At 35.6% G+C, this 25771-nt stretch overlaps 1 protein-coding gene across 4 annotated transcripts in view; it reads left to right on the top strand.

The window, feature by feature from the left end:
* Positions 1-1504: 1504 nt before the first annotated feature.
* Syn1 (Syntrophin-like 1) overlaps positions 1505-25771 on the top strand; it is a 143598-nt gene continuing 119331 nt past the window's right edge. Inside the window, exons 1-3 of one of the 4 annotated variants that reach the window (XM_014360252.2) lie at positions 1505-2609; positions 2700-2896; positions 5290-6004. In XM_014360252.2, coding sequence (XP_014215738.2) covers positions 2873-2896; positions 5290-6004 — 739 coding nt within the window. In that variant the 5' untranslated portion in view covers positions 1505-2609; positions 2700-2872. Of the gene's footprint in view, positions 2897-5289; positions 6005-25771 lie in introns of all 4 variants that reach the window. The other 3 variants (XM_089591957.1, XM_014360254.2, XM_014360253.2) reach the window with 3 other exon arrangements.

Here is a 25771-nt window from a genome sequence, read left to right on the forward strand (position 1 = left end):
TACAAGATTAAGTACGTTTCATAGTATTTTAAGTTGGAATATGTAAGAATAGTGGAATGATTTTTTGTTGAAATAGTTGCTCGTGCAATGCGTTTCAACGATAATTTCGTTGAAAAAAATGGTAATTTTAAATTTAAGTGTATAAAGTACATTATTTAAAAACTTTTTTCAAAAGTGAAAGTGTTTAATTAAATTTATTTTCAACTAGTGTTAACAATAAAATTATTAAAAAGCAAATGATTTTCAATATAAAGAACCACAGTTGTAAATATCAAGTAAATTTTTTTAAATTGTTGATTCATTTATGATCATTGCTGAAAATTATAAGCTTTTATTCTTAAATATAACCGTCCACTATTTATTTAAGTAAAAAACCTGCACTAATTATTTTTAGCTTTATTGGCTTTGGTGGAAATGCGATACTGTCATCGAAGATTTATCAATTTACTCAACTAAATGTTAATACGTAAGAAATATTACTTAGTTTCTTTTTCGAACCTACAATCCTTTTTGTAGTTGTATACTTTTGTAAATACACATTGTGTACAAATGCATGTACTTATACATAATCACACACTACTCTCACACACCCACGCACACACATACTTGATGCATAAATGAACAAGATATTTGAGATAACAGAAATACGGATATTTTCGCAAACCAAAACTATGGTAAAATACGTCTGGCATTAAATTATGCATGTCACATATTTTTTTGCATTGTACAATAAGTATATCTTTTTTACATTGCTGTCTCAACCAAGTCCTTTTTATCTTCAAACATCCAGTTCAGCGACTATGGTCTTACATTTTTTCGTACTTAATGCTTTTCGAATAAAAAATCGAAAAAATTTGATGCGAGATTTAAGATATATGCATTCGGAAGCAATTTTTATTACCAAAAGATTTTTATTGAAAAGTATTTTTTTCTTTTTGTGAAAACTTTTCGTGAGCATATGTTCAGTTTTTGTTTATTTACTTTACTTGCTCCAACGAGTGACCAAGTACTTGGTGATGAACAAACATGTTGACAAAATGTCGTAGCTATTTGCCAAGTGCAAAATATTGAAAAAGAGGACTTGTAACGTTTCTATATACGTAAGCTATCGCGTGAAAGCTCATACCCCAAAAAATTTTTATTACATTCTCTGAGCTTTAAACCTCATCGAGTTTCATAATCTTCTTGTTCATTTACTCTTACGTATCAATGAAAATCTAATTTTAACGCTTAAAATGTATAATTGTTATTGAAATTTGCATTTTGTGAAAGGGCTCTCTGTTCGGAAATGATACGTTGGTTAAACAGAGGACAACGTTACCCATATATGTATATATGTCTATATATATATATGTCATGGCGCTCCTATCAATGGCGGTCGTGTGAAAACCTGCCTCCTATGGTCACTTGGTCACTGCAGTATGGGAAATCCACCACCGGCGCTCCGTTCGCTTGTCGAGTGTGCTTGTGTGCTACACTGTGCTCGTGTAGTCATATTCGCGAATCGCGACTCGCGACGATCGCATCTTTGTAGATTTCGTAGTATTCGTACAGTTCGTACAGTTCGTATAGTGTTCGTAAGTCGAACCCTTGTTACTCGGTATCTCGGTAAGCCAGTGCACAGGTATTCCGTCAGTATCGTTTCGCCACTCCTCGCGTACGCGCGCGTGCATCCATCTGCATTAACCATGTTTACAAATACCGCAATATTTCTCGATTAGTATAACCGTGAATGCTTCTTTACTCTGGCGTCGCTTGGTGTATCATTTTGCTATTGTTTTTATTGTCGTCCATATCGTCTTTGTTGCTACAGTGTCACTTGTTGGTGTTCAATTCCTGTGATCATTTTATTACTGTTAGCCCATGGAATCGGTGGCAGTGGTGTCACTGAAGAGTAAATACACGAAAATCCGACTGGCGTCGACTAATAACCTAATAACCGATGGCCTGACAAGAAGGCAAGCTGAGAAGAGAAAGCGAGATAGTGTATGTTTTTAGGTGAGCCTCTTATTGCCAAGGGAGAATAAGTTGACGGCTATAGCCCCTCCCTCTCCACCTCCTATCATGCATGGAGTAGATCGTGTCATATCACGTTTATAGGAAAAAATTTTCGGAAAACTGCTGCTGAGCCGGCTAAACGACTTGTAGTATTATTATATATTGTATACACAAGCAGATAACTCTATTTTCTTTTATTTCTTGAAAGTTGTAATGTATCTGAACGTGAACATTGTCACCGTTGCATTTGAGTTTTGCCCTCGTCAAGTGAAATAACAACCTGTTTGAATTTAAACAAGCTCGTTGTATTAGCTTGTATTGTTTGTTGTAGTTGATCACCAAGTGCATCGAATTCCCACCTACTTAGCAACGATTCGGGTATTTAAGTAAATTTTGAAGAAAAAAAAAAACGAATATTCTGTGAAGTGTGTGTGAGTGTGTGTGTGTGCGCGCGCGCGTGCGTAGTGTTTTACCAAGAAATGAAAGGATGTCCTACCAAGTGGACATTAAAACGAAAAACAGCTTCCAATATTTATGAAAAGAAACGGCAGTGTCTCGTGTGGCTACTGCCGCCGCTGAGCAATAATAATAAATATCCAAGCAGGGCAAAGGTAAATCCTAAATTCCCGACCTTCTTATACTTTGGATAGGCGTATTTTCATACATGTGTATACACTCACATGCATACATGTTAAACTCAGAGCCAAGGACTGGACTGTTGGAGAAGAAATTTAAGTTGCTGGTGTGTAACGTATACTTTAGTTTTCGGTCAATTCAAGAAAGCACCCATCTCTCTGTGTCTTATTCGCATTCTTCTATGATGATTATTGGCCATCGTCGGTAATAACGATCAAGGTGCGCGAGTGGAAGTCATATGCCCGTTCACGCACGCAATACGGTAAAAATATGAGCATGCTTCTTTTCCTTTACCTGGAATACTTGATTACCTACTGTTGTGTGTATCTATCGTAATATGCAGCTGCTGCTGTCGTCGTGGCTCACGGACATTCATTCTTAAATTCCCAGTTGAATATCCAACCAATAATATTAAAACCAGGTGCACATGTACTAGCTGATGTGTGTGTATTATTTCTCTTTCCCCTTTACCGAATATACAAGATATAACGTAAAAACGTACTTAAAGATGAATATTATTTTTAAAAAAACTAAAATAATATATTCGTCAAAATATATACTGCACACACGAATGTGTATGAGCAGTAAGGGATTCTTAGTTATCTAACAATAATCACTGCTTGCTCGTGCTGATTTTTGATAGCTTTTAATTATTTTTTGTCATAGCTACATCCCATAATTGCGCTTACATATTATGATCTTATATCTTCTAATTGACCTAATTTCATTAATTGCCGATCCCATACGTATGTTAGACATGCACACTGTTACGCAGCTATTGTCAATTTGATATTTTGTTTTGGCGATTGTTTCCTGAGTAAAGGAGCTTCATCAAATAATCTCACAAAGGAATTGATCCTTTTGATGAGCACATGCTTTTTTTTGCTTAAATGTACAAGTTTTTTAACATGTAAATCTCATGTCCTTGTAACATTTCAAACTATGTGTCCCATAATGTTTTCTGAGCATTATTAATGTGAATTTGGTGCTAGAACCCTCACGATACCCAACTAGCTTGGGTCCAAGTTTAAAATGTCAGGGAAAAATTTCTAAATTATTAAAAACAATTGATGATGAATAAATTGTTGAATGCAACGCTGAGTAGATGAGCCTATTGAGGTGTTATTACACACGCGTGCATGGAGATAAAAGACATCTTCCCATTGCATGTAGTACTGTATGTATGCTATCTATGTCTCGTCGTGTCTGTGTCTGTGTGTGTTTGTGTGTGTGTGTGTATTGTCGGTAGCCTATATGGTATTTAATTGTTTTTAATAACCGGAACGAAATTTTTCAATTATAAAGCATTTTTTTCGTGCCACCGTAGTCCTACCGTTTTTAAAACGGTGTCATTCATGATTCGATTTTTCTTTTTGTGTAACGTATAAAAAGTATTGATCGTACCCATTACTTTTCATTGTTCGTAAACGAAAAAAAGTGTTTCAAAGAAAAACTTGTTCTCAGATTAACAAGTGACCAATATACCATTGGTATACATTTTTCTATGCTCGATAACAGCATTCCTTCCTGTTTACTACCAACGCTACTTTTATTAGGGCCAATTAAAACAACAAATGCAGATAAATCAGACTTGATCTAATTTTTGTTCATTCTCTTGGTCGTAGCTTTGTATTTTATCAAATTAATTTTTCTAAACAAAATTTAAAACTACACACGACTGTACATTAAAAGCCACAACTTTAACTTTAATATGCAGAATTATAAACGTTCATCACATACACACAAGAACGTGGATGAGTAAAGTGAATACATCATGTAATACAATAAATTTTATAAATTAGCGGTGTACAATAAAATACGTTATTCTGAATCGAAAGGGAGGGAAGTAAAATAAGCCCATATTTAAAAAAAATTAATTATTATTTTTTTTTAACTCAGTTAAAGCCCTCCCCCCCTTCCCTACTATTTGTATAGTTGGCGATTTTTCAATCCTTTTTTTCCTAGATTTTGTTGACAATGACGAAAATATACATTGTTAAACACAATAGTAATAAAAAGATAGTCTCACTCGTAGCCAAAGGTGATAAACATGAGATTCGAGGCTTCTATATGTATACTTACCTACTGATGGCTCCCGTGGCGTGTAGACTATTTTATGGGGCCGCTGCGAGAGAAAGTGGTATACCTCCGCTTCGAGTAAGTAAAGTACAGTTGAGCGAAAGTCAATAAGTACACTGTCTCCAGTGCACGTAAATTATAATTTACAAGCGCAGGAAGACATGTACGTATGTATGTGTATGTTCGCTGTCGCGCGAAAACATAATTTTTTCAAATGGCCAACTTACAATAGGTATTTACGTTTATTTATGCCATACTTGAAATTCGTGAAATTACGCATTGGTCCCATAACTTTTTTTTTTTTTTTTTTTTTTTTTGTTTTTTTTTTTTTCATGCAACAAAACTTGGTAAACAAATTTATCATTTATATAAAAAATATCGGGTTGATGTATTTAAAAAAGTATAGTACATCAACATGATGTGATGCCGGCTTTTATTCATGTTGTTTCTCCTTTAATTCCTTACTCTTATCGCATTTGCGTGCAAAGGTCCTTAAACATGACTTCAGTCTATATATATGCAAATAAGTATATGAGGATTAAAAATTGTAAATATTAAATATGTTGTTACTTTCAGTGCGCGAGTTACGAGGAGATTGAAATGGTCGAGCTAAGCGGGAACAGCGCTAGCGGCCAGTCGCAGCTGCAGCATCATCATTATCAGCATCAGACGACGGGCGGCTCGGGCGTGACGACAGTGATGGGTCCGGCTCCGGTGGCTGCCTCCTCGGGCTTGTCCTTTACGTCGGGGCGCGCGGGTCTTCTCGAGACCCAGGTGCGCGGCCAGTGGTACAGGGTCTTCGTGTCCCTCGAGGAGGACTATCTGAGCATCTCGCTCGACGAGAGCTGCGACAGCATGGTCGCCAGTGGTGTCAGTAGCAGCAGCGTCAGTTGCCTGACTGGCACGGGTACCAGTAGCAACGGCTTCAACAATGGCAACGTCCAGGGTGCACCAAGTGCCAGTGCCAGTTGCACCGGCAGCAGCAGCAGCAACAACAACAACGACAGCTTGGGCGATCCAGACGTGCCGGACTCGGTGGCAAACCAAAAGCGCACCGTGCGCGTCGTCAAAAGTGACAACAATGGCTTGGGCATCTCCATCAAGGGAGGCAAGGAGAACAAGATGCCCATCCTCATATCCAAGATATTCAAGGGCATGGCCGCCGACGCGACCGAACAGTTATACGTGGGCGACGCGATACTCGCTGTTAACGGCGAAGATCTTCGCGAGGCTACCCACGACGAGGCGGTCAAGGCGCTCAAGAGGGCAGGCAAGGTCGTCGAGCTCGAAGGTTGGTGGTAGTAATGCATAACACCCATAAATAATATTTCAATCTTTGTTTTTTTCAACAAACAATGACCGATTCGCAGGAAATGTTTTCAACTGTACCACCAGAGCAAAAATATATCACCATATTACAAATTCGTGTGTAATCATCCAAACATTTTACGTTATTATTGATGAATTGAAGATTGATGAATCTTAAGAGAGTATACGCTTTTTTTAGGCACTGTATAAAAAGAGATACGTCCGATAACGCGTCGTGTATGTATGTACGGCGTACACAATGATACCGTACTTTCCTCCTTTTTTATTTCGTTTTTTTAAGTTCTTATCTGAAACAGGAAAAACTCGAGAATCGATACAGCAACTTAGCGCCGCGCCTACTTGTGGCTCTCGAATGTTTTCATGTTTTTATTACTAACTCGACGCATTACGTGTTGATCTGTGTTGACACTAGGCAGTTTTTATTATTTCTTTTAAATGCTCACGCTTTCGTGTAAACACTCGTTTCTCAAAATGTGTTTTTATTCTGCAGCTACATAAAAAATAACCTCTTAAATTTACTACTGATAAAATTGTGATTTGCAGATTGTAAAAAAATTAAAAAATTAAAAAAAAACAGCAACACCTAATAGATATTCGAATAAAAGCTTATGCAATTTAAAAGGTTGACCCTCGAAGACCCGGAAGCCAAGTTATTGATGAAAACTCTGAAAAATTTCTGTAAAATCAGCTTAAAATTTTTTCCGTTTTATTTTAAAAACTGAAATTTTATACCAATGACTTTGAGAAGCAATGAAACAGTATTAATTCATAAAGTAAAATATTTTGATATGTTTTTAATAGCTAGACTTTGTCGATAAATGTATAAATTCCACATTTGTCGAAGAATTGCATGGTATTGTGTCATGATTATTAATTCGCAATAACGCAAGTACATGTGAATTAAAGATATTATAGTTGCATGTACCTAGTTAACGACGTGCAATCCTCTAAAACCATCTTAAAATCCTCATAGTTTTTTTATTAAACATTCCAGAGCGAAACATTTAATGATAATGATGTGATTTATAAAAACTAATAAAATGATTTTTTGCACAGTAAATTTTTTTTTCAAAAAACGTCATGGTAACGCTCTACAAAATGAAATCATTTTAGGTTGGCCAAAAACTGATTTACTATCGATTATTTTACATTTTAAGAATAAGCAAATGCAATGATGATAAATTTAAAGATACAACTGTTTCATCCTTATGAATCTATTTGGGGATTGCTAGTGAATTTCCTAGCTTAATATGCATTGCTACTAGAGCTTATCTATATCGAGAAACGAAGTCTGTTTTAAGAAAATTGTGTACTAAGGATTTTTATAAAATGATTTAAATAATAAGATCCGTAAGATTCCGAAAAAATTTTATTTTTCGATTCAATAAGCCAAGCCTTCAAGAAAACAACATAACTGCGCTTGAACGTGCTGGCAAGTTGAAAATTTCTTGTTTACTTTTGAAAAAAATCTAGACTTTAAATACATTTTGCATTTGGGTACTTTGTAAAAATTAAATTTAGGTACTGCTCTACACATTCTAATTTTTTATTAAAGTTCCATGACCTAGAATGAACTATTATAAAATAAACACATTTTAACAGGTAATACAAAAAAAAATTAAAACATGTATGGACACATCTAGGTAAATTGAGAAAGAAAGAAGTAAAACATAATCGATTAAGCTTTTAGTACTTTTTTGTTGTGGCCGTTTCTTACAATTCTTTCTATCCATAAGTTTTTCACTCTAACTTTGCTTCCTACTTTCATACTCACGAATTACAATAAGGCCTGCGTGTTGAGTAAAATTATTTTCTATAGGTCGCGATTACATGTGTTACAAATTAATTAATTTTTTTAATAAACTGAAAAAAATATTCATAAAAAATAACTATTTGAGTTTATAAAATATTTCATACACTAAACTTGAAACATCAAAGTAACTGAAGGTTTAGGAATATTTTTTTGTTAAAAAAAAAAATGGGTGCTCGGTGATGTAGATGAAAAAAAAAATTCTCGTTTTCAGGACGTAATGTAAGGAATACATTCCATACTTTATAGCTTCAATTACTTAAATTATCTTGACAGATATCGGTTATGTAGCAAATCCTAAAGAAAACTTTTGGTTACCTATACCTCCAATTTCTTCACTCTCACGCTTTTTCGTGGCACTGCAGATGCCATCAATTCGAAATGTAGATACATGCGCATAGGTAAGGTGAGTATACTACACATGTACTTGATAAGTAACGCTTGGATCGTAAAAAACATTTCTTTCTGTAAGTAAGTGAGTTTTTGTCCATCATACTATTTTCCTCCATAGACTAAAAACCAATTTTTCAGCAATTTTTTTTTTTTCCTCATTTATTAAAAATGGTTGAAATAAATAAAACACTTACTTGAATGTTATCTTACAAAGCAACAAGTTTTAGTAAAAGGAAATGTTGCACGAGTCCAAAGCTCATTTTTTCGGTAAAGTGTTGTTGAACAATTTTTTAAGTCAAGAATCTTGAAAAATTATAATGAATATACTAGAAAACAAAAAGCCAAGCTTTGCTGATTGCCTCGTTTTCTCCCTATAAAACTATAAAACGAAGTGTAACAACAACTTGATAACAACTACACTTGAGTTTATCTAATATGTTTAAATTACTACCTCATGCTAGCTCGCATGCTCTAGTATTCATGTTGAAATGCATTCCATTTTGTGATTCGCATAAATTAAACGTACACATATATATATATATATGTCTGTATGTACCATGTACTTGCTGGGATGTATAATGAATGCAAAGCTCCCTCCTGTGATTCATCCAGAAACTTGAAGAGTGGGGAAAAAATTTTTTTGACGTCATTAAAAAAAGTCTCAGTTAACTCTTGAATCCGGCCATTTGTAAATATCACAAGTACCTCAATACTTACTGTGTTTATCAACTCTCGAGCTTTCTCGCATTTACCCTTATAGCACACATTTATAATATACAACCAGAGTCTCCTATCGTAGAGTCTGCGGCCGTGATTGGTTGTGTGGTAAACCTGTATTAGATCACGAACTTTGCAATAATGTAAATACAGCAAAGCAATAGGTGTAAAAGTAGATACACAAACTAGAGCCCAATATTATTGGCCCAAATTCGCTCTGTAGTCAGTCAAAAAAACAGTATTATGATTGAGACATGTGCATTATACGATGTTTTTTTAATTCAAAATGCTTAATTATTATTATGCGCCTATACATTATTTTCTGTGATTTCGATGCTGTTTGAGTTTAATAACTTTTTTAACATTCAGTTGAGGCAGTGATCGAAATAATGCAGGTGTTATTAGCAATACGCTCATAACGCAACAGTTTAGTAATTCAACTGTGAGGAGTAAGCTCGGGTGTTAAAGAATTGGTTCGCGTAGTTTGTGATGGTGAAGCCTTTTTATTAATTTTTTTCTCGATTAATGTTTATATTTAGCTTGCCCATCTATCTTCCAAACGTTGTGTTTTTACAATTCTAGTATAATCACCGAATCCCGTGTGTTTATGAATATAAGTTACTGATATTGAATTACGCGCAACAATAACAATGATGATAATGATACATACATATGTATATTTTATGTTGCCATTTAGCCAAATAAATAAGGTAGCCACCTTAAAATCTAAAAGTGAAATTTTTGCTTCTCGAGTCGAGCGGCCGTATAAGAGAGCTAGAGTGCGGCTGGTGTTTAGTAAAAAAGAGGAAATAACAACGGCAAGACGTTGGCAGGTTAGTCTGCTGCTAAATTAACGCCAAGTCAATTCTAGCCAAAGGAAGTTCTCAGCGTCAATAAAGCTGATTGTACGAAGGAGAAATCGGAAGAGCGCTTATTACTGTGCCTACTTGAATCCGCAAATTCGTTTCAATTGTTGCGGGCTTACGCTCACGATCGTCACGACCGTTGTTATTTTTTCACTTTGTTTCATACCTTTTTCTTACCATTTCCCAGATTTATTCGATCGACTTTTTTCCTCCTCCTCGGTTTCTTTGATTTTTTTTTCTACCCTTTGTGCTTGATATCAGACTTTTTTACCTCGTTGTTATAACCTTTTTTTATACCCCTTAATTCAAAAAATTGCGTTTACAGACTAAAATTGCTTGAAAAAATAAACACACCCCCCCCCCCATTTTAAATATCTTTTTCCAAACCCTGTTTTGAAGTCGATCTACGCAAACATATTACTCTCTCTCACGCTCCCTCTAAAGTGTACGTGTGCGTGTATGTGTGCCCGTTAAAATGCACCATCTTACGTCTGCTTAAGCATATACTGGACCGTTGGTGTTACCTGATTCTTTACTTGAATATTTTTCACTATAACCAGTTTTATCATCAAGATACTCGAAAAATTGTACTTCTCAAATATGCATTATAATTATTCAACTTTAATTTCAATATAGCTGTCAATCAAAAGTAATTGCACGTCACTTCATAGCTCCTCGGTCTATTGGTTAAAAATTTTGTTGATGCACTTAAAAAATTTTTGCGGCTTATTGGTTGGGCTACCACTACGTAAAAACTTGACAAAATTTCAAAAAGTGCCGTTTTTTTATAAAATTGAAAATTTTTGGACATTACAATTGTTTCACTTGATGAAAATTTTTAGCATATTTTTTACATATAAATTATGTACATACGTTTAATATAAAAAGTATGTAAATAATAGTTTTTGCATGAAAAAAAGGTGTACGTGCATCGCATCACTGGTGGAAAAAATGACTATACATAAGCTGGCTAGAAACTCGTCAATGTAAAAGAATAAATGGACTTGTATCATCTTGACGATTTTTTATTGAGTTTATGTAGTAACATAAAAATTCGAAGCGACTGTCCAAGTTGAAAAAACTCGCAAGAACATCACAAATTTTTCCCTGTTTTAACAAAACAAGCTCACAAAAGCCAGTCAAGCTACAGTTACATTTGTTTTATTACTTGTCGTGTACTCATTGTCACTGTACAGTATTGATTTTTTTTTTTTTTTTTGAAAATATCGTTTGCTTATGCTAGAGGATCGTTTTTGGTATTGTATAACTGGTGCACATCTCTTGCACCAAGGCAATCACCAAGTTTTTGTAATTGCCCTGGATATGTGCGTCGTAAACTTGCAAAAATGATTTTTTTTTTTTTTTTGTTGCTCTAAGTAAAGGTTATTTTAAACATGCTGGAGCAAATATGGCTAAAGTGAGCAATTGACGTATCGTCAATTGATTGATATAACCAGTTAGTAGCCATAACAATCACGCAAACAGTTAAAAAATAATTTAATTAAAAGACAATTTCAAATAAATACTCAGTTCTCCGAGGGAATAGCCATAAGAGCACACACCCGCATCGTAATGAAACATTAAGCCGCTGACGGCTACTGCTGCCATAGAAAGATGAGGGCGCTTGTCTCCAACAACGCGGTTTCACAGTACTTATATAGCCAGTGTAAAACGGGGTGTTGTTGAATTACACAGCGGGACTGAAAGTTCTGGGAGGGGTTCCTACAGAGAAAGCAAGTTTAAGGAAAGAAGGGCGCAAGGTATAGTCTGGAGAAGCAATAACTCACATCACACAGCTCAGAGCAGAAGAAGCAGTCACCCACACACCATGGCGTTGCAAGTACCGTTCGCTCGTATATTACAATATTACCCACAGATTTCTGCATGAGCTAGTAGTTATGTATACACGTATACGAATAAATGTCGTCTATATATACATACTGCTACCAGTGTATACGCCGGTATTATGGTCGTTGTCGTCTCCTTCTTTCTCTCTCTCCCCCCCCCCCCCGCGTGATCATGTCGACCTAGCACGGTTGTGTCTATGTTGTGTGTGCCAAGACAAAAATTACAAGAATTTTTTACCATGAGAATAACTATGAAGTTTCTAATCATTTCTACTCAGATGCCAAAAAATAAGCCGAGGTATACGAATTGTAAAGCTCAAAAGATTCATTCTAGAGATACTTGATCACTCAATAGAGGAATGAAACAAATCCAGAAAAGTTCAATGCCTACCCCCTCCCCCCCAGTTCGAATTAAATTAAGTAGTCGGTGATACTGAGACTGCCTACTTTGAGTTCGAGGTTCCGTTTGTTTACAAGCCTTACTTACAACTCAAAGTTTACGAGTTAAATCTGTTTGTATGAATTCAATATAGTCCCTCGCGTACGTAACCCAAACTCGGGATTGTCGAGTTTGAGCTGTGAGAAAAAGCTACTTACACACCTAGGCCTGTTAAGTATGTAATGATCCAGATCTCGTGTGTATTGTCACCCGTGGCGAAAGCCGAGGGTTACAAATACGAGATCTGAGCAATATTTACTTCTGCCCGTGGTATGCGTATAATTTTACACCTACTCACCTGGACCGGGACTTGTACGTTACTGCCCTAGGTTATAAATCAGTTTCAGGCTAGGTGTGGTGTAAATAGAATAAACTCTTTTGCGTGGAGTGCAAAAAAAATCGTTTGAAAAATTCTCAGTATTTAAACTACATGGCGCTGTAAACAAAAGTGCTTACAACATACAAACTCAGTGGTTGCTCAAATTACTAAAAAAAATTTTTTTTTTTTTTTTTTTTATATATACTACATGAAAAAAACTTGTCTTGAGTATGATATATTACAAAAACAATTGCATTTTTTACTTCTTTATTTCTTTCTTTGGCTTCATTTTCGTTTTCTCATTGTTTCCGATCTTCATTAATACTGATACTATACTGGATGTATATCTGCCACTCTGGATTCTTTCGCCGATTGGAATTTATCGCGGGGCAAATACGTGCGTCCGAGACTTTCAGCGATCGCGACTTTGGATCCGTTTTGAAAAAAGATTTAAAAAAAAAAAAAAAGAAAAAAGAAATAGAACGGAAGAAGACGCTTGAATTTCTTGGTGAAATACACAAAAGACTGAAATTATTACTCGGTCGGAAAATTCTATCTGCATTTGCGGCACAAATTTTTTGTCTCGAAAGATTTAGGTACATGTTACTTATGAAGTTAGTTGCGTACTTTTTTCTTTATTCTTTGTGTTGTCCTTATACGCAAGGGACCATGTCAAGAATATCGATTACACTCTCAATTTACAGTGCTCAAATGTGCCCCAGCAAATTGATCAAATTTAAAGATTTTTTTAGTTTAAAGTTTTACGCAAAGTGGTTAAAAGGTGCAAATCTTTTGCACCCATGATAAAAAAAAAAAAACCTTTTTTTTATTTTCTCAATTTAATGACTCCGACTGCGGTTCCTTTTTAATCTGGGTTGGCTAGATGTGAGAGGTTAAAACTTTTACTAGGCTTACGACGAGGCACGCTTTTGTTGTTTCTATTAAAGTCTTTGAGTAGGGGTGGGGCAACATTCCTTTCATGAGGACTTGTCGTGTGCTCTTTGTCTGCAGAACTGTACATATAAATACAGTAATATAATATGAGCAGGTATTACCAAACAAGTGTATCACAGTAATACTGGTACCGATACGTAATAAATACGTGTCCGTTACATTAGTGTGTTACGACACTCCAGATGTCAGTAGTAGGTTCGCGCCAGCCAACGATATTTATTTCATCATCGCTAATATACATGTGAATAAGGTATACGTTGCTCTCACACATGTGTGTATTAATTATGTGATATATTGTAACTTTGGAAGGTGTGTGCACAAGTTAATTAAAAATTTCCGGTTAAAGTGAGTTAGAAGCACGTAAAAATCCGTACTTTGATAGTCTTGTTAAAGTCAAATGATTTAATTTTAAAATATTTGGTAACTAATTTTTTCTTGACCAAACATTTACTGTTTTTATTTTTTTCATTGCAGCATTAATGTGCAATTTGCCCGCGAAAACTAATCCGAAAGTTATTTTTCCTCGGACGTTTATAGCCAACCAAATAACCTTTAAAAAAGTCCATGATCTAGGTATCGGATTTTTACCGAGCAGCTGAAATAACCATCTGCTAGCTCTTGCCACGTGCGTTGCGCTGCGGTGCATCTAAATCGAATTTTTTTTTTTCTTTCTGTATCTACATAGCACGACCACCGCTCGCAGCACCACCAAGTATCTCGATTGTAAGAAGGCGACCTCAATGTTGTCCGAACGTATTAGAGCGGTATCACGGGTTAGAGATGCCTGTACACGATTATATATTGTTTAACAAATGCACCACTATTTTTAATTGCTTACCCTCTGCGATGGTAATATTTGTAAACAATGGCCATATAAAAAATATCGATTCATAGTAATGATACCTCGAATGATACTGTACCATCTGAGAAATATATAATATAGTCTTATTTTAAGCTTTCCAGACGAATTGTGCAAGCATTTTCATGACGATCCACTCCCGATTATGCCGTATAATTATCCATGCATTTATACATTGTGATTACCGATTTTTGTGACAAGTGTGCACACCGATTGCGAGGGCTACATGTTTGAAACTGTAGGTTTTCAACAGGATTTTCGGACCTTTAAATAAAATGTATTAATTACTGATTGTTTACTATTTTTTAAAATGATACATTTTTTAAACAAAATAATACACTTGTAAAAATGGTTTTGAACTGATACAAACGTTGAAAATAGTTTCTTTCTTCTGTCTTACATTTTAATTATTAACTATACTTCTTTAAGCCCTATATACGGTATTTGATCATCCACAGGTATCTATAAACCTGTGCTACCAGTCTATATCGATAGTTGAATTGCAAAACTGCCTCATCACTTTCTTTCTCTGTTCCCCCCCCCCCTTGCCCTACGCCAATCTCGAAAAAAATACGTATCTATCGACTTCCCATTAGAAGGGCAACAAACACAGCTCAAATCTTTTCCGAGGTCGTTTCTATTGTTCATAACAACTGTCACAAAGATAAAAATTTAACTTTACAGATCCAAGGTGTTCGTAATCATTTTGATCTGAGCGGAAAATAAAAAATCACACAGACGACGTAGTGAACGCTACTACGTTATTATGAGTCAAAATTAAATTCTGCCCTTTACCATTTGCAAATATATTTATTATCACTAGTAACATATTATTTATCATTTCTTTTTAATGCTATTGCTATACCTTCGATGTATCCTGAAACACTACGACGCGATTATTACATCTAAAAAAAGACTCTCGCATTTTTTGCTGCCCATTAAAACGAAAATGGTTGTCTTTCATTTAATAATGATTCCAAATGTGCAACTCGTACTCAAGAATATTTTACTTTTCTGTGACCGCGATTGTAACTAATTTCACAATTATTGAAAAATATTTTTATATTTTGTTTTTCAATACTTATTTTACTTTTTTCGCTTGATTTTCGTTTTTGCTAACGTACGTCTTACCAATTCAATAATAAATATTTCCTTCATGTATGAAAATGTTTTAATTTTAGGTGACTTTTGATTCCGACCCTATTAAATACTGTCACTCAATATTATTTTCCACATTGCCAGTTTATTTCCTTTAAATTGTTGCTACAGTTTGATGCAACTACGGCTTGGCATGGCCAATAAGACAACGAATAAAAAGAGACTTGATTCACGCGACACTGGGTTAAAAAAAAAGTTTCATCTTTACTTTGAGCTCGTGTGCATGTACTTGAAGAATATTGTATTTTCTTGTCCAAATAATGAAAGATATCTTCGAGAACCTGGTAAGGTGGCGGGATGACGGAAAAGAAAGAGAGGGCCTTTAAACTTTGTTAGCCCGCATCATTTTCCACTCGGATTGTACTAGTCTAAGTACGGCCTTAAGCCGACTGGCTGCCAAGCCAAGCTTAGAAAGTTAAAAGAAAACAGAGAGCAGCAGCAGAACAGAGTCAAGCACAAAAAGTGTGCACGAGAGGGGTGAAGAGGATAGAGTAAAGAAGAAAAAAAGTAGCTGACCGTACGTTAAAACTCCCTCGGGCCGATCTGTTTCGTTTTTCTCCTACCCAGATAGCAGTAGAAGCAGCAGCAGCTAAACTTCCTTAAAAGACGAGCCGAGTGTCGAGGAAAGGGTCTACAAAAGTTACGCCATTACGTGATAGATGCGGGACGCTCGAACATTGTAGCGGCAACAACAACAACAACAACATCAACAACAATAATAATAATAATAACAACAGGAATAGGAATAGCAGAAGCGCACGACAACACTCCGAGGAAAGTATGTAGTATAAGGGATCTACAAAAAAAATTCGAGGACATTTGAGGCTTAAAGCGTGTGCACCTCGGATTTCTCTTTTCTCTATTACTCGGACTCATTCTCAATGTTTTCTTAATCTCTTGCATTGTACTAAATTCTGACGCCGTCCCCAATTTTTCCTTCACACCATTGCTATTGCATCACTAAATATCTCTTGATTATGTTTTATTGACTCAAGTGCGGATTCAAAACACGATTTTCAATGCGAGAGAACGGTAATAATCATCAGGCGTTTGTCAAAATTTCCCCTCATTTTGATAAATGTAAACGAGATTTTGTAATAATACATATATACATATATTTTTTTTTATCATTTACTGGTATTTACTAGAATATCTTATTAGTTATGGTCATCCTCTAAAATGTAAAAATGCGTGAAAATCATATTAAACAAAAAAAGTTACAACCTTTGGATATGTAGGACATCAAGCGTCGTATATTCAGATCAATTAATCAATGCAGTTATTCGAAATATACGAAGGGAAAGCTAATGACTTTCTCCAGCTTTGCTTTGAAAAATCAATCATCACAAGATGTTGATTAACCTGCTAACTGGCAAACAATGTGCTACTGCCGTCATTTCATAGTATCCGATTGATTCGAGTGAGAGTCACTTACGAAGAGGAAGGGGCTAAATCGTGGTTCACTTTAAAGAGCCGAGAAAAGTTTGGTTAACATTTTTAAAGGAAAAAAAAAAGAGACATGCATGCCAACGTAGAATCGTAATGGGTAGTTACGGAGCAGTAACACAATAATACTAAAGACAAGTCTTGTGAAGGGGACGGCATGTGAGAAGGAGTAGGAGAGATTGGGGGAGGGGGGGTCGTTATAGTCAGGTACGTACCTACGTAACACTGCCGTTTCAATATCGTCAGTCATACTTTGTGCTGTACGTTCGAAGCAAAATCAGCACGTAAATTGAACGGCCGGAGAAGAGAAGGTACAACATTATAAGTTTTTAAAAGACATGGTAAGCATGGTTATGCGCTACTTATACTAGTAGCTTGAAATCCGTTACAACTGTAGAAGCCAAAAAAGAAGTCGATTTTGAAGCTCTATTTCTTGCAATATGATTATTACCCTTAACAGTCGTTTTATAATTTTTTAAATCGATGTTTCATGAAATAAAATTTTTCGTTACTTTCAAGTGAATACGTTTTTTTTAACCATTATCGATAAACTTGTCATATTTTATCTTTCATCGAGGCCGTACCGTTTCGTCGTCCCAAAGCAACATCGCTAACAATTGATTTGTTCTTTACTAAAATATTAATATAATAATAATAATAATAATAATAATAATAATAACAATAATAATAATAACAATAATAATAATAATAATGATAATAATAATAATAAGTAAAGGAGAAAAAATCAATCCTAAAAGCATGATCAGTCTTAGAATACACTTGAACGCAATATACATTGTGCACTGAATGTATGAGTAGGAATATCCGAGTTTGCGATGGTTAACATGACAATAACCAAGTTCTGATCAATATTTCCAATATAAATATATTTAATAGCAATGAATGGTCAAACGTCAATTGTGTACTCTAAGATTTATATACAAAAAGCTAAATCCAAGTAAAATGAGCAACTTGGCACTTTCAGCGATTATTAGCAAATATATATATATTAGAGTGCTCTACGTCCGGCTCCTTTAATAAGGGCACTACTATGGGAACTTAGCACTTGGGAAAGGGACAAGGAAAGGGATGGGAGGCCTCCCATTACTGGGAGGGGGGTAGGGGGAAATTAGGCAATTTTGCTGCGAGAAGGTCGCCTAAACCCTCCTCGAGGAGCATTGCGTGGTGAAAAAGCACAGAGGTACTTGCCCGAAAAAGTCGCACTGGCCGGGAATTGAACCACCGTCTCCCGCGTGCCAATCCACGACCTAGCCGACTGAGCCACCGCGCGCTCGCAAATATATATATATATATATATATATATATATATATATATATATATACACGCACAAAGTACCCCATAGCCTTGCATACTTACCTACTATGCACTGAATGTGCATACACAAGCATCCGACTAGTGATGTCAACAATCGATTAGATAATATAATGTTTCTTTGGCAGCGCAATTTTCGATCGCTTGCCCCAGCCGCTCCGAGTTTCCTCAAGTTGAATACCTGAAGCCTCATCCTCCTTCTTGTCTACACCATAGCCTCTTTCTCTCGCACGCATTTGAAACTTCGCGGATTATAGGAGACTGGATGAAACTATTTCTAAAGCCCCCCCCCCCCCGAAAACAAGAAAAAGCACCCCATGGTCGATCCTTTATGGCCAACCTCTCTGAACTTGTACGTATCCACCCCTTTCTCTTGACTTACTCCCTTAGTGAAGCTTGGACAAGTAGGCGAAAACATCTTTGTACGTCGTAGGAGAAGATAAAGGAAAAGCGTCGTGGTGGGCGCACAAGCACAATGTCTATATGGCATCCCCGGCACTACTCTGCGCGGTGTAGCTGAGCTGAGCCTTTTCAGTCGCTAGTGGCATGTCATCTTGCCCCATTATTGTTTCAGTTTTGGTAAGATCGCCTTTATGAGACAATAAGGTTCGCTTGCGCTCTCGAGCCTCTTTTTCTCTGCACTCATTTTTTTTTTCTCTTCTTTTCTGGAATGCATAAAGTCAAATTAAAAAAAAAATACATTACATTTTATTTAAAAATGCTATCACATTTATGATATTCTTGTTTCATAAAGATTTTTAATATATTCATCATATACATATTTTTCCTACTACGATTCTGCTGGTATCAAAATCTAATGGATTTAAAAAATATAACAATATAAGATTTATTAAGCGATGTCATTCTTATAAATTTAATATACATAAGGTACATATCACTCATGACATAATTTTATTTTTTAAATATATATATATATATATATATAAATATTGAGCTTGTGTGATTTCTATGATGTAACATTATTGTATTGATTTAACATTTTCTATGTTATTTTAACATTTTGCAGCTAACATTTTCAGTTTGATAACAAAAAGTAAATGAAGTAAATAGTAGTCATACGTACATGTAGTCCCAGAGTGCAGCTTCAATTTACCAACTCGTCAGTATTGAGCAATTAGGGCATAAAAGGACGAAATCTCGTGGATAATCGGATTATGTTGGCGAGATGAAGAAAATATTAGAAGGTCTATATTTAAACCAACAAAGACTTCCGTTGGTGACAAAGCACCCCCGCGAAGCATTCGTGCATGAACCTTTAAAAAATGTGTGAGCTCACGTGTGAGCGGTAAAAATAAGTTAAACCAAAGCTGTTGTAGCTTTCCGATTTCTCCAATTTTTCGCCATATCTCCTTAACAGGTGCTGAAAAAGAAGGCGAGAGTGGTGGATCCGAAAGACACAGCACCGCCGCACGTTCACTGCTTTCACTCCCAGTTAATAAATGGTATACCTACATGCGATGACTAACAAGCAAGCACTGCTGATCTGGTTAATTGAATTGCCAGCTAGAATGCTCGTTAGACCGCCACTAATGTGTCGCTTCTGCTGCCGTCGGCGTCGTTTTCGCCTCTAAATTCGCCTACAAAAGAACTGTGCAGTATAACAGAACTTGTGTATTAACAATTTTATAAATTCTCCACAATAGCAAGACTGCTTTCAACTCTTTAGGTACATTCAGTGTTGCCATCCAGTTGTCGTCTGATTGGGAATAGAAAGAGTAAAAATAAAAGTATTTCAAAATCGTTGGAATTAAAAAAGCTGTTGCATAAAGATTTTTTTTTTTTTTTTTTTTTTTTTTTTTTTAATCTTACATTATTAGTGCTGCAATACAGCATTATTAATGATAAAAAAAACTCATCAACGACAGCATTACCTTCTTACGGCATCAAGTTGTTGTCAAAGTAAATATAATCTACAAAGTTGTTGAATATATTGTGAAGCACTGGCATGTAAACGTATATTTAGACGCGGAGAATCGGATTTTTTGAGAAACTGCGTATTTTTATCAAACAGCTCTTACTTTCCCCTACAGCAGATGTAGATATGCATTTCAAGCAGGTAATTAATTTTTAAATAAAGAATTTAATAAGTATTTTTTCCTTTAATAATAATTGCCAATAGACGAGTAAGTGTTGGTTATAAAAAAAACCTATTCTCATTCTCGAACGAGTGAACTCCGTGTGCTCACAGGTAAGAGAAGTCCAGAGCCTTCCTTCCCCCCGCTGATCATTTATGTCACGGCTCTCACCAACATATCACTTTTTGGCATTAAAATTTACTACTATACCGCGGACTCGATCTTATCGAGCAATCAGCAGCAACAGCAGTAAGCGCGCTCGCTCACAACGCCTTTGGGCTTTGGTATACTTACTTATGGGTATCGCAAAACAGAATCTCAACTCGTCCGAGTATTATATTCTCCAAATTTACCGGGCAGCGTATCCCGTAGTAGAAGCGCGTTCCACCTTACTGTGCGTGTAGGTTACCCATTAATACGTCTATCGTTCTGTACCAAACCCTCCGCTTGGAATTAGGCGTTTTTAGAATTTTCGCGATACACTCATTAATCGGTATGGAGGTAGCATCTAATATTTTCGTGCAACTCTTTACTTGTTACATTATTTCGACTGTAATACACAAACCATTTATCAAATCTAGCGGGAACTGTTCATGCACTGTTGAAAATTTTTGCTACTTACCGCACACGATAGGTTGAGAAAATTTAAATCAACAAATCATAAATATCAACCTTAAAAAAATCTTGAAAGATTTTTCATGGTTACTTTTTTTTTTTTATGAAAAATTTTATGACGAAAGTTTCTCCGAATGTTTCATGGCTTTTTTCATTAATATATTTATTTATAGACTTTATTGTATGTTTGTCAATTACTGGCAAAATAGTAGTTATCCTAACTGGAAAAGGAAAAATACGCGTTAGTCGTATCGTTGTGTCAAATATTTTTGGAATAAACGCAGACATGATGTTAAATGATTCTATACTTTAGTAAGCGAATACCTACATTGAAAAGTTACGAAAATGTTACATCAAACAATACCATTTTTCTAACTATAATAGTTCAACGAAAATGACCACAGCACTTAGTGATATATTGTTTAAAATTAAGTAGTGACTCTGTAGAAGAAAGAAAAAAAAGGAGGTGGGTTTACCTCTCGTAAAAAGGTTACGCAAGTTGCTCTGGTTGATAATTCTTGAATTAAATTTTTTCAGAATTGCTCATCCATATACAATGTTACATTTTATTTGTTTGGTGGTTAACATGTTACTTTGCATCCGTTCGTAAAGAACTTTTGTACATGATGAATTTGATTGTCTACTTCCGTAGAGCTTTCAATAAATCTACGGTCCCATAACCCTTCCTCAAGGCGGTCGTTCACTCTCTTTCTCTCTCTTTCTCTCTCTCTCTCTCTCTCTGCAGCCCCTTACTTTTCATCCCATTCTGGCTCTGTGCGAAAGATAAAAAATAATCGCATTACGTTCGCAGCCAGTGAGTGAGAATTTACGGGCAGCTGTACGTACTATATATATACACCCAAGATCCACTTGTCTCGTCAGCGCTCACTAAATTCTCTGCTCACTCTGCGGTATAATAAAATTCTAAGACAAATTGTGTCAGCTGGATGCATAATTATAAGTATGACATTTTGGCGTATACTCCCTTGATGTTGATGATCCACGCATTCCACCATTTTTTTTTTCAAGAATACAACAATTACTTACAACAACGTGTAAACTCATTGAAAGTGGGTCGTCGTCGTCGTCATTGAATATGTACTATTGTTATTTATAGTGTATAGCCTGTACGAGTGCGCGACTAGTTATTGGACGAAATTTTGCCTCGACCACATCCATCCAAATAAGCATTATTGTGCATATAGGAACAATACGTGCATACAGGGAGCACGAATACCTGTATGGTCCAACGTGCCGCTAAAACGACTATTAAAACAATATTTTCTCAACTATACACTTGCTTTGCACGTATTAACTATTCTGGCCGCTGCATACAATTTCCTTGATTATATTTCATTGCTATCGATTGAACGAGTAAATTAGTTACAGTAATTATTTTATTTTCGTCGAGCTTAGAATCGTTGCTGCTATAATTTATTTCTAGCCTCGCAAATTTGCTGCTCCCCCGATGTGTGATGAGAGACAGCGATTATTGAAGCTGTTTTTTCCCCCTCGTCCGTTTGCCGGCATTATCGATAAAATCAGTCACGGCTGCGTTATAATATTATGATTGGCCTGTTAAAAATACAACTGACATCTCTGTTCCCTCTCTTTCATCTTGCATAGGTATACATACCTTTTTCAACTTGTATGTTTATTCATTCATCGACGTGTCATGGGCAATGCGAAATAAGTCTACAAAAACCATGTTATTTTAGGTATTTTTTGCCGCTGAACACGAATATTTTGTTTACAAGTCACTAAAAGTGTGGTACCTTTTGTTTGAAACTCAATTGTTTAAACAAATTGGAGAAACTGTAAAATTCGTTATGCAAAATTATATTCCGAAAAATTTAGCTATAAATAAAAAAAAGCTTTATATATGTGTTATACACAAACAGTCAGTTTTATTTTTGATTAGGATTAAAACGATTTTTACATGTGTTATTTTTCGTAAAGGAACAATATTCGCAACAATCTATTATTATTCCTTATCAGAAAAACAGTCGTGTATACGCAATTTGTTTATAGCTGTATAAAATTATTTTAACGTATTCAATTTGGTCTTGTTGTAATATAATTCTGTAGTTAAGGGTTTAGAGAAAGTATTCCGTTTTGTAGAATCTATAAATATTCTTGTTTATAAACTTATTAACGCTGCAAAATTGGTCAAATAAATGATTTTTCAAACCTTAAATAACTTTTAACACTTTGACTTTTTGTATACAATATACATATAGAATTTTTTTTATTGTTTTGAGCCATATTTTATGATGAAATTTTTTCCACGCTGAATTTTGCAATTTTTCTTATTTGTTTAAACAATTGGGTTTTGAACAAAAAATATCACTTTGAGCTACTTGTGAACAAAATATTCGTGTTCAGCGTTAAAAAATACATAACAAAACATAGTTTTTGTAGACTTATTTTGCATTGCCGACAGAACGAGCCCTATCCCCAGGACTAATATTAGATAGGTAGTTGCAACCCAATCTGGTAATTAAAATAAATAAAAAAACGTGCCTATCTATTAGATTACGCAGCTCTGTAGCGTCGCACGCTTCTGTTTGCTTGAATAGTACGACTCGACGCGCGGTAGTGGAGTAGTCAGATTCACTATACGACGGAATGGAAATGTATATTTACGGGACTCGTCCTTAAGGTTTCGTCAAAAGCAAGTTTTATGGATGAATTGAAAACGCTGAGACCCGCTTCATTTTCAAACAGAAAAGAGAGTGGCGGCAATTTTACTTCGGTGACGACGACGACGACTTTTAATGTGAAAGGGGCGTCACCAAGACGATATCGCCATTTGATTCTTTTTTGCTTAACTTAGCACGTCAAAGTGGTTGACGTCTCTTGGGAGCTTTCGTTTTGCCCGACAGTCAACTCGACTTCAAGACATTCGCGAATGAAACGAGTTTTGCGTTTCATGTCACTCAAGCCAAACTAAAAATTCTGCTACTTGTGATCTTTTTACTCTATCCTTGCCCATTTAAAATATAATTATATACGTGTGCGGTAAAACAGTCGCACTATACAATTGTTTAATGATTATATTCTTTCAGATATACCTATCTATATACAAAGAGGTATGCTTGCCCCGTTTTGGTTGTAAAGTACCCCTTGTAAAGTATCTACAGCAGTGCAGGCAAAAATTTGCCAAGTAATGACGCCTTATAAAAAACTTATCGTATGATTTTTATAATACAATCAATAATATCATCATCAAGGACTTACTGGTTCACGGGGTTTACGTGCTTCAAGCGATTTAAAATACAAAAAATTCTTGCAATTGTATCTGTTTTATTGACAAAATATAATCGTCTAGTCATATATAATTGTTATTGTAAATAAAAGAATATTGAATCTAGGAAGTGCACAGCAGTATAACGTCAGTATCTTGTCCATTTTCATGAAACGTTTTGAATTAGAAACCTCGAAGTAAATCGCAACTATAAAGTAGGACTCCGTTACACGTTAAAGACTCTAGTATCGATCCCTATCTCTACCACATTAATCTATGATAAAGCCTTGGATTGAAATTGTAAAACAACTTTTATACGCAAGGAAAAATTCATGTGCAAGACGATATCTATGAATATCAAATAGTATTAAATGTAGAAACTTTGACGATAACAGTATTATTATATACAATATTACTTCGTGTCAAAGGCACATAGCATGGATTTTTTTTTTACATTTTAGTTTACATTTTAAAAGATGATATTTAATCTCGAATGTTGAGAAGAATTTTTTAAGCGACTGTACCAGTAAGTTATATTAGGTTCATTAAAAAATAAATCATATACCATACGTATCAGTCCCCATAGTGTTTTATAAACCTACAATTGTACAACGAAAAATGAAGACGATAAAATAATGAACAGCGCGAGGAGGAGGAGGAGAAGGGAGAAGCTCGAGAGTAAAATGTACCGCAAAAATGTCCACTTGCGTATTCTGACGGCAAGTGTAGATCGAAGCACAGATAATAGTCAGGGGGATGGGCGATACATCAAAACTACTACCTGCACGAACACTACTGCTGCTAGTATAACTACTTACTTTTAAAATAATAATAATAATAATAATAATAATAATAAGTTCGTTAAATTGTTAAAAAGAGAAGGAGGTGAAGACTTGGAATTGTATCCACTGTCGTGGCCCTTTGTTCTCTTTCATCTCTTGGACGCTCAGTCCCCCGTTCATTTACCTCAAAGCACTTGCGGCGTTATCAAATCTGCAATTAAAAAGTTTGCGTGCAACTGATTTCAATTTGATCGCCGGTCGCCCTGGCTCTGGGATGTAGAGCCACCTCTCTGCCGTCTCGTTGGAGCTGGCGACTTCTTTCCCCAGTTACTCATCCTGCAATGCGAATGATTGAAAACAGCACAGAAAGAATAAAACAAGTAACAGAAAAGTCTAAACTTTTCATTCCATCACCATCACTGGCACGACGTTATTATATTATTCCTCTGCCCCTTGTGTCACGGGAGGGGGCTGGACGATGAGCTGACCGACAGAGCACCGCCACTCAAATTATAGGATCGGGCTTTTCTCCTTTTAACAATGCCAAATGGGGTTGATAAAGGGAGAAAGATTTACATGTACAAAGTTCCAAGTTTTTCTCTATGTATGAGTGTGGACGAGCAAGGGGGGCTTAGAGCGATTAGAGTGTCGCCAGCCTATATATGCTCTACGAAAGAATTCCTTTTAACTCTGTACGGAAAGTTTATAAAAGTTCTGTCGATATAGCACCGTACATTCAAACTTCTTTTCTGACTTAATCTAAATTTAGAATTGTCTTTGTTACAACGAGCACCACCCCGGGTTGTTGGTCAATCAAAAATCGAATGTTTCTCAAACAGTAGAATGAT

The sequence above is a fragment of the Copidosoma floridanum genome, unplaced genomic scaffold, assembly GCF_036245765.1.
Source record: "Copidosoma floridanum isolate Cflo_tuat_1 unplaced genomic scaffold, Cflo_Japanese_pri ptg000014l, whole genome shotgun sequence".
NCBI classification, from domain to species: Eukaryota; Metazoa; Arthropoda; class Insecta; order Hymenoptera; family Encyrtidae; genus Copidosoma; species Copidosoma floridanum.